This window comes from Poecilia formosa, unplaced genomic scaffold, assembly GCF_000485575.1.
Source record: "Poecilia formosa unplaced genomic scaffold, Poecilia_formosa-5.1.2 Scaffold202, whole genome shotgun sequence".
NCBI lineage: Eukaryota > Metazoa > Chordata > Actinopteri > Cyprinodontiformes > Poeciliidae > Poecilia > Poecilia formosa.
Window position 1 is genome coordinate 304831 of NW_006800141.1, and position 16197 is coordinate 321027.

Below are 16197 nucleotides of genomic sequence, written 5' to 3' on the forward strand. Positions count from 1 at the left end.
GTTTTGTTGACATGCGACGGAGTAGTTTGCAATCAGATTTGAAGCAGAAATGATAAATTCACTCGTCCTGAGTTTGAGGTCATTGTTGGGTTCGGGGGTGGGTGGGGGTCAATCACTTCCTCACAGACTCCGTTCATGTGTTTGGATGTCTTGTTTACAAGTCCACAGGTGAAAGTAGCACAGAGAGGGAGAGGTACAGACAGATTGGGGTCTCATCTGCAGAAATGCAAGTGCTACTCTGACGTATCATGATGAATAAATAGATCAGCCAAAATGTCAACCTTTACTGTTCAACCTACGTTCTGACTCGCGAGTGCTAATGAGATTTGGAACGTGTCAGGAAGAAAGCGATCTCAGATAAAAGCAGCTAAACCGATCTCCTTTATAGAGAAGACAACTGATGGAAGAATGTCTTCTGGTGATACTTGCTTAGTGACAAGCATAGTGAGCCACAAAACTCAGTGCAGAAATTAGAATGCCCCACTCTGTGTTGCTCCACGTGACAAGTCTCCCTTGAATAAAACTACTTTAGGTGATGCTTGCCATCCTTACTTCAAAGTGATTTTAGATATCTGTGAGGGTAAGAAGAAGAAGAAGAAGAAGAAGAAGAAGAAGAAGAAGAAGAAGAAGAAGAAGAAGAAAAAAAGAACATTGTGCTGTGATGCTATAAATGTTTCATTTTGTGTGGGTGAGTAAAATACTTTGATGTAACCTCTGCTTCACTTACTCATTGCAGTTTTATGTTTATGCAATATGCATAGAATAAGCTGTCAGTGTTTCTTTCTTTTTACACTGTACTTAGCTAGTTTGCTGTGGGGGCAAACCCTTCCCGGCCCCCATGTTTGACAACCTGTTCCAGGTTCAGCTCTAATTAATTAGTTATAGATAACAGAGAAGGCCTTTGTTGCTTTGGTCAATAGGATTGACCTTTAGTGAGGGGATTTGTCTTGAATGTGTCTCTCTTTTACGCATAATGCCTGTACTTGGAGTCGGCCTGGAAGTAGTCAATATACAAATGGGTTGATTGCCACAATCATTCATGGCCTAACAAAATATAAAGTGGTGCAGTACAGTCACTATCTAAACCTGTTTCGTTTAAACAAAATGCACCTTCCTAACTTCCTCTGGGCTGATCTTTCCTTCTCATCTCACCCATTTACTCTCACCTACTTCTCTCTGTGCAGTTGTTTTGAAATGAGTCCAAAGGAATAATACTAATCCCAGTACAGCTTACTGTAGTTTTCAATACCATTGGTATCTCCAAAAATGCCAGTTTATCTATTAAAAGAGAGCGTAAGCCACAGGCAAGGTCAGACATACCAGTCAGTCTCTTATGCTATTCAAATAAACTATATGCTCATCAAATTCTCATTGCAGCCCTCAGAATTATGTAAGCTTGACTAAGTGCTCTAGTGAAGCAGATGAAACAGAAAGTTTGCCCTAGCTCCTAAAGCCGAGATCAAAATATTTCTTGAAAATCAATAAACATTTGGTCGTTACAAAAAAAAAAACTAACAGCAAAATCAATGCCCGGGTCAAAGGGAAAGAACGGTGCACAAGGGTTTCATGCGCATAATAAACTTCAGGTTATGTGCATTGAATTTGCAGTTTTCAACAGAGACCTTTATTAATCTGGAAAGCAGGTTTTAGGATCCCTAAGATGCCATTTATTGCCATGTAACCTGCAAAAGTCCATAAAAATTCCTTGAGATGGTTGAATATTGGTTCCACGTCTGGTTTTGTTGTTAATGCTTTCATTTGAATCAGAGCACTGAGTCATCGACATTCCTCCTGCTTCTGCTGTTTAACTTCTGTGCAGTCAGACAAAGTTCTGAATTGTATGGATCATTTTCACCAATTTCCGTGGGTAGTTTCTCACACCACAAGCCTCTGTTTTATGGCCTGCTGCTACACCAGAGATTCTTGGTTTTGGTGTGCTGGAGAAGCTCAGCCATAAAGGACCCACAGATACTGCTTTAAAAGGAAATGATGATGATTGCTAATGGGAACTATGCTCTTCTGATGAACATCGCCTCGGGAGCCTTTCAAATTAATACAGTCCGAAAAAAGTGCAATAAAAACCAGAGGCCAGATCAGCCATGGAAGAAACAGAATTCCACGAAAAGATAAGCAGCATCAGGGTCTCAACACCATGACAGGAGGCAGATATAACCAGGAAATAAATATGAAAAAATGTAAATAAATGTGGTGATTTGGTAATTACAGGTTAGCTTTAAAATGAAAGACTAATTTATGTCTATTTTAATAGTTTTAAACTTGTGTCACCCTAACTGATTTGTTTTTTCCTTCTTCAAATTTAAACAACGGAGCCAAAACTTAACAACTATGTAATATGTTTTACAGCTTCTAATGAAGAAGAAGACAGCCTTTTAATGTGACTAGAAATGTAATGAATCCCCACCACATCCATTTGCAAACCAGGCCATCTTCCTTTAAGTCCAAAGCCATTGCAGATCCTCTTGTTCCCTCTTCCACAACATAGCTCTTCCCGGAGGAACTTTCTCTGAGCCCCGTGAGCTCTACATAATAAAAAAAATAGGGGAAATGGCAGCCCCACTAGCAATATCCGCACCTGGGACTCAGCCACTACATCTGCTGGTCAGCCAGCTTCTATGCACGCAGTCTCGAGAGGGAACCTTGGTGGGGGAAGATCCAGGGTTAGCAGAGTTATAAGCAACCAAACTGGGATTTCAAGCACCAAATCCATATTGTATGTTCCTAAACCTCCTCTCTCACGGTAGATCGAGTCATTGATTTATACACTGAATTTTTGTTCTCTAATTTTTATCCTTTTCTGACTCATTTAGCTGTACCTTCATTTCATAACTGCTTATTTTGATGTGAAAGCAAGTCAAAAAGCTACATGGTGTTAGTTCTGGCACTGTTTGCACTGACTATAATGTTTTTCCCTCCACCTCATCTATGGCTGTGACACTGGGTACTTCCAACCTAATCTCCTCTTTCTGTTCTAACTTTTCTAAAACCAAAGGCAGATGTGTTCTTGTTTTCGGCAGGCTGTTCCAAACTTGTGATTATTTTGTGATAGAGGTGTAAGTTGAACCAAGTCGTTCCATGACTTGCTCAATAACTGTGTCAGCCTTTAGGGATTTGTGTGCTTTACACACACAATGGTGAACAGTGAAATCGACATCAAAATGAAATAAATACTGTGGCTTGCAAAAGGATTCACCTCCTGAACTTTACCTCACTTTGTGTTGTTACAACCACAAACTTTGTTGTTATTTATTTGGGATTTAAAGTGATAGACCATCACGAAATTAATTTCCCTCTGGGATTAACAAAATATATTGATTCATTTGAAAGAGCAAAGTGGAAGAAATACTTAGCATGATTGTATAATTTGCATTACCAAAAAAACAAAAAAACAAACAAAAAAAAAACAAAAAACAAACAAACTTAAAAATAAAAGCCTACCCATGTCTTAAGTCTTTTGTAGCTGCTAACAGTTTTTTCCCCCCCATGATATTCCTGTATTCAGCTTCTTTCATCCTTCCATCAAATCTTGCATCCTTCCATCAAATCGCCATGCTATGGAGATTCAAAGTAATCCTCATAGCATGAGGTCACCAGATGTGTTACCTTAATGAAATGCAAGTTTAGTTTTCTGTTAAACATGGTGTTTTGCACACATGCCATAAAAGTTCAGTTCTGGTCTCATCTGAGCAGAAGAACTTGTTGGTGCCTCCCTTTCGTGTCTTTAAATTACAAACATGATTTGCGGTTTTTTTTTTTTTTTTTTAACACTTTTTCAAAAGGCCAGACTTGTGGCTGACATGTGACTAAGAGCTGTCATCAGATTCTCCCACATGAGTGCTTTATCTCTGGAGCTCCTCCTGAATTATCTTGGGCCTTTAGGCAGCTTCTCTTTAGCAAATCTCTGAGGCCGTCATAGAACAGCTGTATTTATACTGAAATCAATTTACAATGTATTGTAAAATCAACTTTACAACACATGTGCTTGCACAGATTTTGTTTCGGGGCCTCTGAGTACAGCTGAATCCATGAATTCAAGCCATAGTGGGGAAAAAAAAAAAAATATATATATATATAATTTTCCTTCGACTTCATTATGCTTTATTTTGTGTCAAGTACCTTACAACAATACAAGTAATTTAGCCACATGTCTGGCTGTAAAATGTCAAAATATGGAATGAATACTTTGCATCAAACACATTGCTAATTTGTCTTCAGACAGTATTAAGAACAAATGTATCTGAATTCACGTGTGTCTTAGTGAGGGGTTGAAACAGAAGTTACTAGAAAGCATACATTTTCCTTTGCTGCTCTTCAGATGTTCCACCTTCCATTAATATGTGCATTTTCTTACTTCTCAATTTCTTCATAAGCAGACTGTCCTGGCAGATGTTGCTAGTTACCAAATGAGAATTGTGTTTTCAAGGTTGACTGATTCACATAATAATGCAGAACATAAATCTTAAGATCAGTCCCCTGTTTAGCTCCTTGTCTCTTATGTGATGTATAACCTCCTTTGCCATCTACATACTTGTTCAAAAGACTTCTTAAACCCCACGCCAGTCCTAGTATTGACATAAAACTTATGAAACATTTATTCAGATAGGTAAATGTATCTTGGGTAGCATTTTAGTTTCTGAAATATCTAATTGGTCTGTTATCTTTGGTTGTTTGCCATTCTGCTTATCTGTAGCATTTTGGCATGTGTATCACAGCCCTGTTTATTTTTATTTTTATTTTTTTTTAATACACCATCTGGAGGAAGTCTGTCGAAGGGAGCATATGTCTGAATAACTAAGAGCAGGATATGTGCAAATGCAATGCCTGGGGAAAACACAGGTTAATGTGTAGGCAAGCCAACGTTTCTGTAAAGCAGGCTTAATTCAAAAACATTCACAGCAAGGATAATATTTTCTTGTTCAAAAATTTGATGCGTCTTCCTATTCAAGTTTTGCGTCTTTAACAAACATTGTGATTCTGGGGCTTTTGTAGAGCGTTTTGTAGCTGCTGCAGATTTCAGACAACCCTATTCTGGCTGTCTATTTTTTTTTTTTTGCAAACCTGCCCAAGAAAACTGGAGGAAAAAAAAAAAAAACTACTAGAACCCCAGACCACACTGTTGGTCCTGTCAGAAAAGGCAGAAAAAAAAAGTCTTGATCTGTCAAGATTTGAAGCATCCCTTTTCCTGAAAGAAAGATAGTGGTCTAAAGTATAAAGAAAAGTATTTTGGAGATTAATGTGTTTATGAGCTAATGAATAGCCCCTTTGGAAGCAGCTTCATAAATGATCCCGCGGCTAATGCGGTTAATAAGCCTCGGTCACGCCAGAAAATGTAGTACAGAAGAGGCACTCATAGCCCCAGAGAAGAGGGATAATATGGTTCATTAAAGATACGCTGATTTATCCCCTTTGTTCATGATTGTTGCAATGGCAGTTCGTACATGACCAGGTCTTGTTTAGCTGGCGCAGAAAGTAGACCAGCATGTCCCTTGGCAAGAGGAGTAAGATCACAGCCAAGATCAAACAGGCAATACAGTATATAGTGAGAGTGCACTTTCTTCAAGAAAAAAACAAAAAACAGTAGACCATGTTCATAGAGATTTGTTACTGGAACACTTGAGTTTAATTATATGAACATTCTGCTTTCTTAAATTTGTCCTGCATGTTCTGTGGGTTGAAAGTCTTATTCACTCTACGGTAGAGTAAGCTACTGCCAGCCTCCTTAACAAATCTAGAAATTATTCAACTTTTCTCTAAGGAAATCTGCAATGTTTCCAAAATGTAAACTGCTGGATCCAAGACATAAGCTGTATTTAGTTATTGTAGATATCACGCCTGGAAGCTGCAGTATAGGTTTGTCCTACACAGAGGAGAACACGTTCAGCTTACGCGTGTGGAGACATTACATTCAGCAAGGAGCAGTTCCACCTTTTCTGAGTGATGGGTGATAAATTGAGTCTGTTCATTAACTTTTAATGAAGTCCTCTGTTTAATACAACAGAGGATGGTTAATCCTCCTTATAACTTGGACCTTTGGAGCTCTACCACAACCAGAAGCCCTAGAGTATATATCTTACAACTTAACTAAGCAACAGAAAATCTTTTCTGACATGATTTCTAATATTAAAAGCTAACATCTACTTTCTTTGTACATCCAAAATATTTTAGTTTGAAACACTAGTAACCAATTAAGTGTCTTACAAAAACATGAAACAGTGTTGCTTTTTGACTGAAACCCTTTCACTGAGATCATTGCATGCTTTATAAAAACAGACCCCCATCCTCCAGGTTTAAGAGACTGAGTGAATATTCTCAGTTAGCACATGACCTCACATCTTCTTCGCTATAAGCATGTTTGTGTCGGTGCTGAGAGAGGTATCTGGGCTGACTCTTTTCAAAGTAAAGTCTTGATTGGTTACATAATATCAGGAAAAGAAGGTTGAAAAAAGTCAAGTATGATAGTGACAGTTTAAATCTCAACTAGACATAGACTGGATATAATGTGGAATATAAAAATTGGATCATTCTTGTTGGTGTGTGGTCGTAGAGGTGACATTCGCCCAGGTTGGTGTGTGACTTACAGTTTTGTTCGTCATCATCTCCTGAGCTTTGGCAACCATCTTCATCATCACAGTCTGCGGTGCTTCCTTGCTCTTCCCCACTGCCTGGTTCTTCCCAGACCTCAATTTCATTGAGATTTGGAAACTTCTCCTGGGTTTCCTATGGAAACAGATAATAGAGAATTAGCCTACACTAGAGTACCATTTTCAGACTATAAAAAAAAAAAAAAAAAAAAAAACATAGAAGAGATACATTTTCATAAAACTGAACAAATTTGCAACACTATTCATAGGGTGAGTGAGTAAATAGTTTGCTATGATACGATGATTCAAATATTTAATTGGTATTATGCAAATATTAAAAATAACAAATCTAGTGTTTTTAATTAATTACAATATGAACATCAATATAAAGCAGGCATAATTAACAAGGACAAATATATATTTGTAAGCAGATTAAAATAGTGAAATGGTTTAGGAAATCTGACGGACTGAGTGTGAAGAGATGAGACAGGCCAAACTCAATTTTCTCATAGTGAGGGTGAGAGTAATAAGAAAGTGGACAACAGGGTAGAGACACCGTAAAATGGGTGTTGTCAACCTCATTGACAACCTCAAGTCATGCAATAAATACTATTTTGAAATAGGAACATGAATGATACTTTAAGTTTAGCATGGTGCATGTCAGAAAGGAAAGAAAAAATGCTTCGTTAGTTTTCTTGTGAAACATTTCAAGATGAAACATGACCTACTCTGCCTCGACGCATCAAGTCTTGTAAATGTTGGCTAGAGCTCTAAATATCCTGGGGTAGATCAACATGGGTGGTGCACAACAGCAAAAGGCCCTAGGTGGTAGGATTATGTGTTCCATTTATTTCCAAGCATGTTTCCAGAAAAACATTTACTCAAACAAAAATAGCAAAAAGTGTTTTTTTTTTCTACATGCATCATATTTGTGTTTTTTGTCATATCATTCCATACTTTGTAAGGGGATATGTTCTACCTGAGGGATAGGGGCAACAAATATAATGAATCCAACCCATTGAATGTATGACATCACAAACACCTTTTTTGATACTATGGTCTACTCATGTCTGTTCACATGCACTATGATTGGTGCATAATAATAACAGAGATTCACACAGAAGACATATTAACTAAAAACATGTCGATAGACGAATGTAATGAATGTAAAGAGTAATTAGTGTTGAGGGATGACAAATATCTTTGACACCTGCTCTAAGGGTGACCTGTTAAAATTCCCTACAACAAAACCTTTCAGGGGACTCCACAGTGGTTCATACTAAAGTAGTATTTAGGAAGTTATGCAAAGTACAATTGTGGATCAGCAGGTATAATGCACGTACGGTATTTGATCAAAACCAAGAGACCAAGACATACAGTGAACAAGTAAAAACCTATGAAATTATAAGAAAACCTGTAAACAGCTTGACTTTTAAAAATGTTAAAAAAAATAAAATAATTTTCTTCGTCATTAGACGGATTATTGCATTTTTCAACAGCGTGTAATAAAGTAGGCAACTGTAAATTACTGTGCCACAAAAATACGTTTCTGACATTGTATCTCAATGCAATGAGCTATAGTGCAACTGTACAGCTATGGCACAAGCTCAGTGTTGATGAATTAGATATACTGATATGATATAGGGCCTTAAAAACAATGTGGTAAGACAGATCCCTTACAGCCAAAACAAATGAAAAGGATTCCCGAGCGGACATCTCAGCTTTCAGCTTTGCAACAGTTAGTCACATGAAATGCTCAGAAATGATGTATTTGTACAGGTTTTGTTTAAGGGTTGGATGAAATTACAACCTGTCTATTTTGGTATCCTGAGCATATTTTGACTCTTTAGAAATTGTAAACTGATATTCTGTGTTCAAAATGAAAGAACAATGAGCGATATCACAGCCTGTTATTAACAGCAGACTAATGTTAACAGCTGCCAATTTAAGTTTAAATAAAAGGCATGGGAAAATGTAGCAAAGCCAATCAAAATATGTGAATATTTATCACTACCAGATAAATGATATGTAGTGAGAAAACATCCCCTATAAGAAAGATGAAAAACATCTTAATCTCATCCAGAGAATAATGATGGTCAACTCTATGACCTATCTTGACTTGTCATAAAGATGTTGTTTATATCTAAAACTAAAAAAAAAAGACAATATGTTTAACACTTATTTCCATTGTCATACAAATTTAGAAAATAGTTTACATAATCAGTACCTCATTAACACCACAGAGCATTATTTTAATAGAGTTAACTGAAACACCTTTGTTTTCAAAGGTGTTGGAAAACACCCGTTTGTCAAATGAGGACTGTCCTGCAAATAATACAATGTTTGACATGAAGGTAAATTGTTAAAAAAAAAAACAAAAAAAAAAAACATGAAACTGGATCCATTGGAAAGAAAAAAGGTTATACTGTGACTATGCTGTTTGACAGGTGCTTCCAGTTATGTAAGATGGTATGCATCCAGGAGAAAAGTGCTTGAAAAAAGGAATTCCAACCTTTCATTATTCTGGCATCCCAGGAGAATTGAAATATTTTCAAAAGACTTGATGAAATAGTTTGCTAGTCCCGCTTATAACGTGCAAACTAATTTTCCCCTCTCTTTCTTCTTAAAAAGATTCTTTAGTCAGAGGATGATAGGGTTTAGAGCTTCAAAGGATAAATTGCTGCAAGCATCCACAGAAAAGCTTGTGCTGGAAGGAAAAATCAGTTGCCTTTAGAATATGCACTGCTTATCAAAATTTTAAGACCAGTTGAATAATGGAAAGAATTCACATTTTGCACTTTTGAAACTAAAGAAGATTCTAAGTTGTAGCTTCACAATATAAAAAGACGAAATGTGAGGGAGCAAGTTATTGCAAACCACCACTGAAATAGGCTGTCTATCATCTCATCAAAAGTTTAAGATCACATCATTCAAAAGACCAAAAATAAATGACTAGATGACTGGTGCTGAGGTTGGACGCAGTAGACAGTAATTTTAAACTTCTTAAAAGATCCTGAGGGTTACGGAAAGGTCAAGTGGCAGACCCCAAAAAATGTCACTGGCAATGAGCCGGAGGATTCAATTCACTGTCTGTCAAGATACACAACCAAATTAAGCTTGTCACTGGCGCCAATTGCAATGGCATAACCATCAGATATCTGCAAGAGAAGAGTTTTAAGAACAAAAAAACTTCTTCTTCAAAGGCCTCAACTCCTTCAGTGGCATAACATTGCCCGTTTAGGGTTTCCACGAAAGCACCAAACATGACACATTGACAGGTGAAAGAAATTTTTATTCTCTGATGAGAAAAAAAAATTGACCTTGATGTCCACATGGCATGTTTGCAGTAAAATGGTTACTCTGAATTTTTGGTCTCACTCACATTTTTTTTTTTCTTTTTTGCATTTTGAAGTTCTATTCAGAACCTTCTTAAGATCCAACAGTGCAAAATGTAAATTACTGCCATTTTTCAACTGGTCTTAAAACTTTGATCAGGTCTGTATCTAAAAGAGGCACACACACGTATATTCAAATATAGTTTGACTTTCACTGGAAAGTCTAACAATATGCAAGTCAGCAAACAAGGACTCCTACTCTAAAATGGAAACATACGCTTTTGATGAAAGATGGTAAAAATAATCTATTATTGATGCCATCTGATTCTCTGCTGATGATTTAAAATACAACCTCTTTATTCAGGCCATTGGTGGTGAAACTGAAAAAAAAAAAGATCGGATGTTAAAAACAATCTGCAGGGAACAGAGGAGAAAAATGGCTATCAATAACAAAAAACATTTGCCCTAACACATATAACATATTAAAATAAATATTCTTTTCCTTTAATGAATCAGTAATTTATATATATATAAGCAAATTGATTTACATTTTCAGTACAAGACAAATTCTAAGAAAATAGAAATGTCCCGAAATCAGACCATAAAAAATAATACTCTAAATGAAAATAGAAATGAGCATTCTTGAAATGCATAACCAAATTTTAAACGATAGCAAAGCAACACACCCCTCCTCGACATGCTGCCACAAGCTGATTGTGTTACTAACTGCTAGTGACACCTTATTGGCTGTGACTTTATATAACACTCGTGAGTCATTCACGGCAATGCACTGTTTTGTTAAGATCGTCACGCCCTGCACCTTTCAGACACTCGCTGAAGCATATTGCATGTGTGTATAATGTATGTGTATCATAATAAACTTGGACTTACGGTCGGTGAATGACAGACAACAGTTGGAGCAGCAGTTGCATTTTTTTTTTTTTTCTGAGCATGTTTCAACAACCGCTTTGATGACAAAAAATTGTGAGAAAATATGAGACTGCTTCTGCATTGCTGGGAACATGAAATACTTCACGCATCAAAGTGAGCTGCACTTGTCCTCCATGGGAAACAATTTAAACGGTTTAAAAAGCAGCTCTGACAAGGTACCACTTGAGGTCATTTGCCAGGAATGCCCATTATAATGGTAATAATCAGCCCACACGCTGGATTAATGAGAGCAGCCTTCACAATGCATGTACTTTCAATATTTCAGTAGCCACCAAAAGAAAAAAAGTGACCTTCTTTTCTACTGCCAATAAACTGCATCTATTAGTCCTTTAAAACAAATTCCCTCATTGGAGAATCATCGAAACAACAGACACAACAAAGGCTTAAAATCCCTCACAATAATTATGAAAATATTTGTTCTATTCCTGCACAGATTCAAAACTTTTCAATTTCTCAAACTACTTTCCAATAAATTCACTTAAAAATTATGTAACTTTTTGGGTGTATTTTTTAACTTTCATCTCCAGATTAAAGAGCTACATTTAGATCCAGGCAACAAACCTTGTTATGTCAACATGTGTTGTAATAACTACATTTGCAAGATTGAAACTTAACTATACACACAGCTGTAGTTCTTGCAGGAATGGTGTCCTGGGAAAGCCGCCCCTTCTGTCACATTCCAACCAATTAAAATGCAAACAACTACCTATAGGTAATGCAGTCTGTCAGTATCTCATCCATCCAAGCAAAAGGGCGTAATTTGTGCATGTGAAATTTCGAGCTCATACACGTAGATGTGCACATGCCAGGAGAGTATGTGCACAGGAAAAAATAGGTAGGTCGATTAATCTGCGTTATGTAATATTAACCCGTTAATATTTTCAGATTAATTGGATGCGCTAGCGCATTATCATTGACAACCCTAGCTTCAAGATATGAAACAATATGGTCGTGAATTTACCTTAACTTACATATTTTCTAAAAGCTACCAACGATACACAATTGTATGTTTCAAAGCAGGCAAGACTGCTATGGAAATGAGGAATTTTACTGTAGCATGTATAGGCATCGTGGTATCTGTTGGAGTTTGATAAGGATCAATCTCCCTTTCAGCACTTTAATGAAATGTCCCCAAGGTATGTACAAAGTAATGTTCTGTGGAAAACGGTTTCTTTTTGTTCCCAAAAAGGATGAGTCTGAAACAACTAAAGCTGCAAGCATCCTGAGTGGCAAAGGGGCAAAATGACCAGCAACCTCCAAAGTCTAGATCTCTATCAGAGTAGGGCTGGTGACCAGCTGACATGATGGCATTGGAAAATATTTGTTTTAAAGCTTGCAGGTTTTGTTAATCTTATTCCATCTTTTTTCTATTTAGTGTTTTTGCTAACTTTGTAGTTGTTTAGCACACTTAGCTTCCCTTGAGTCAATCGTGAACATTATTGCTTTAGGGTTAACACAGCTAACGTTTTAATTAGCGGTGCCCACTGCTGATTCTGAATGTTTGTCCCTCAGCAACAGCTTCTGTTGTTGCTGGCATGAGATGTTGGCAATGAGGCAACAATTGGTATTGTGAATTTTTAAAATACCTTGTGATAATTTAGGGCCAGTTCAACTCAAAATAGTCTAATTCTTGACAAGCAAATTAGATTTTCGTAGCTATGTGCCACCACCACTAGCAAGTTTTAGGTTTTCTACGTGTCAAGGCTTACTTTTTTTTTTTTTATACTAATTCATTCATTTTGTAAGTTTTTTTTTTGACTCTAGTGTGCTTTATTTGACAGTGTGTCAACATGGAAGTGGGTTGTGAGAGAGGGGGAGGATATGCGGCAAACAGGCCGGGACTCAAACCTGTGATGACCGCGTAGAGGCCTCAGTCCTCTACGGGTCCTCTACACGGCCTCGGGGTAAAGCACATGGATCATGCGCTCTACCCCTGCGTCACTGCAGACTTCCTTTCTTTAATGATGAGTTGGTAACCCAAAAGTGAGGCAAAAAAGTCACATCTGGTGGGATATTTAGAAGCTTTGCATTAAATTACAGATGCAAAAAAATGTTATGATCAAATTACAGTCTGGCTTCACAAAGTTTGGTTGCCAGGCGAAAACACAGGACTGTGTAGACAGACCTGTTACTGTATTGTTGCCACAGCAGCAGCAAAAAAGAAGCAGAGCTCCTCTGAAGACCAAGTTCATCATCTTTTTCAAGTGGAAAGAATTTGTCCCCTCCCTGTGACATGCTGCCAGCTAACTCCAGGCTCTTTCTTCATCCCTGGGCTCCAGTAATGCTTTACAGCTCAAACCCCCTTAGACTAAGACATAAAAATCCATTCTGTGTTGAAGTCAGAAAATATATGATTGTTTTTGCTAAAATAGCACTGGAATTAGAACAGAAACACAATGAAGTATATTTAATTGCTAGGATGATTGATCTCAAAGGAAGCTTCTCCAGTGTGGTATCTCACTGAGCTGTTAAGTAGCACAGCAAAGCGGTAGTCAGCCTAATCAATCACCCAACATGTTTCTCTCAATTCCAATTCTATGCTCTGTATTTTTAAGAAAATCTTTAAAGCGGTGCTCCGACATTTCAGTTATCCCAACTTCCTGCTATTTTTATTTATTTATTTATTTTTTTAATGATACTGTCTGGGTTTGTACGTGTTGATGTTAATCTGTGAGTCTGTGTGTCACATTCTATTTGGAAAAGAAATGGTTTTACACATTCACAAATGTTCTGACCTCATGAGAACAAAATGAACATTCTTAAAGGACCCACACCCATAAACAGCTGGACTTAATGCTATTAATCAAACGTGCATTACACAACATTTATTGTCCACTTTAGCAGTATTTACAGGCAGAGAAGATAGTGAAATAAAGAAGATAGTCATGGGAGATCAACATGGGTGGATTCTGATCTGACTTAGTAAATAGATCCTTTTATAGAACAATGTAACATTAGGTTTGACATTTGCATGCATGTGTTTTTATTTTTTTTTCCTGTTAAGATGTCATTTCAAATTCTAGTTTCATAAAACGTTTTGCGGATTTGCAAGTGGTGTATTTCTGCATTCACCACGTAAAGCTGTCAAGCACGCCACATGATTGTGAGAACCCGACAACTGTACTGTCTGTCTTTTTATGTTTAAAACGACACTCAAGCTCTTCTCTGTGCATATGCAAAATAATTATATTGATAAATTTCAGGTAAAAGTCTGTGATGTCTCAGCAGGAGATTTCTTGTTTAGATAAACTCGGAGAGCACAGCAAGAAAACATATTGTCTTGCTTTTCTTCCTCTGTTCTTTCAAGTTTTTTTTCCAATGTCATAGTTTAGTTCAGAGCATTTTATAAACTTTATGTTGCATTGAGGAATGTGGAATTACAGTTCAAGGATACAGCATTGAAACTCAGTCATTCGAGCAAGCTACAATCAGCTGAGGGAACAAACTGTGCACTGCAAACTTTAAAATTAAAGGAAAAAAAATCCTAGATAAATGGGCCTTGAAAGTAAACACAACTTGTGAAAACATGTTGCCATCATTCAGTTTGCAAAACTGCCTATCCCCTCTGTCATCGAACGAGAGGAGGGGTACACGCTGTATAGATGTCAGTCCGTTACTGGGCCAAAAATGAGACAAATGGGACCAGTGATCATACAAAACCACAAAAGAACAAGCAGAAAATACAAACCTTTTGTTCAGGTACAACAAATTTGCCGTCTATTTTGTACTGTTTTTTTTTTCCCCCCTCCCACTCTTGCAGGAAGAAAACTTTGTATAATGACTAATGAGGGGCTTCAAAAAATAAAATAATAAACTATTACAGGAGATTAAAATGTTCTTTTTAAATGTAATTTTTCCATGCAATTATGTTTTTGCCAGTTTTGATATTGTTTAGTCAGGCCTGCATTTCAGCGTTACTCCTCAGAAATGACCAAAACTCAAATAAGGCAAGAGGAGATTATTGCTAAAATAACAGCGCTTCCAGCAATTGCTGGTGTGGTCCACATAAATACTAGATTGTTTGTGCTTAATCAAGAAAGATGCCGCAATTAATTTAATGATCTGAACTCTTACTATACCATCTGTTTTATGCATTGACCAGTCTCTTTACCAAGTACACCTATTCATTTGCTTGCTCAAATGCTGAATCAGTCCATTCCATCTCTATTCATAAGAGCACTTTAAAACAACCACAGCTGACGCAATTTGTTGTACACACACAAAAGAAAACTCCTTACAGCACTGTTATTGTCCCACCAACGTAGGACAATAACAGTGTGGGGAATGTTGCCTATTCTGATACGTCGTCATTTCAGATGATGAAAAGAAAATTTGCCATAAGTCATGTGAAGGTGTGGTCCATCCTGCCTTGCCTCAATGTTTCAGGCTCTGTTGATGGTGAAATGATATGGAGGATATTTTATTGGCACGCTTTGAGTCCCTTGTGTTCTGCAGAAACTCTGAAGGGAGCAAAAATATCTACTGAGGTAAATGAAGAAGATTCGGGTCAGGTCCAAAAAAACCATTGGTGAGTGAATTAAGTTGGAGCCATTCACTAATGTAAACCATGAAATACTGGTAGGATGCAGTGTGTTGCATCCTACCGAATGCAGTTTAAAGCTACTGAGCATATAGTTCTGTTCAAATATATTGGGAATACTGTCCAATCTACTGCATGAAGATGGAGCTGACAAATTTGTACTGCACAGTCGGTGAGAAAATAAAACACTGGTCTATTCAAACATGCAGTGGTGTATGCTTATTCTTTAGAGCTTTAAAACTGTATACATTGAAAACTTTTAGCTTTCCTGAGAATCACTCAACTATTATTTAGTTGTTTCACAATATTTGTGTTGTTTGGAGTTGACCAATTGTATCATTTACCTTTAGGCCAGCTAATGTAAATTATTCAGAGAACACTGACCAGTCTTTCAACAATTTAAAAACATCCAATGTCCTTAAAGAACGTACCAATGAAAGACACTATGGAAATTACACCATATTCTAAGATTTGGTTAAACTGTCAAATAACTAAAGTGGAACTCAAGACATGAGCTGAACAGTGACAGTAAAAAAAAAAAGAAAAAAAAAAGGAAGCTTTCATCTAAGCTTCTCAGTTACATTATGAGAGTGTAACGGTATTAACTAATTCTGTTGAATGAGGATATAATTCAGAACAAAATCCCTTTGATCCGTTATGTGAGAAATGTCAGAAGTAAGCCGTAGTCCAACACAAACAGTACAAATCAACTTGTTTGATTTTAGTAAGTACTATCAACAGCAGTAGAAGTAGTATTTCGATAAGCATTTAA

The 16197-nt window shown here is 37.0% G+C and overlaps 1 protein-coding gene and 1 long non-coding RNA gene across 3 annotated transcripts in view; one reads left to right on the forward strand and one right to left on the reverse strand.

Annotated features, from left to right (window-relative positions):
• LOC103148283 (glypican-5-like) overlaps positions 1-16197 on the reverse strand; it is a 95808-nt gene that overhangs the window by 12131 nt on the left and 67480 nt on the right. For both annotated transcript variants that reach the window (XM_007566972.2, XM_007566971.2), the window contains one exon: positions 6597-6735. In XM_007566972.2, coding sequence (XP_007567034.1) covers positions 6597-6735 — 139 coding nt within the window. The remainder of the gene's footprint in view (positions 1-6596; positions 6736-16197) is intronic.
• The window catches only part of LOC103148282 (uncharacterized), a 38318-nt gene that overhangs the window by 11122 nt on the left and 10999 nt on the right, over positions 1-16197 (forward strand). The window lies entirely within an intron of this gene.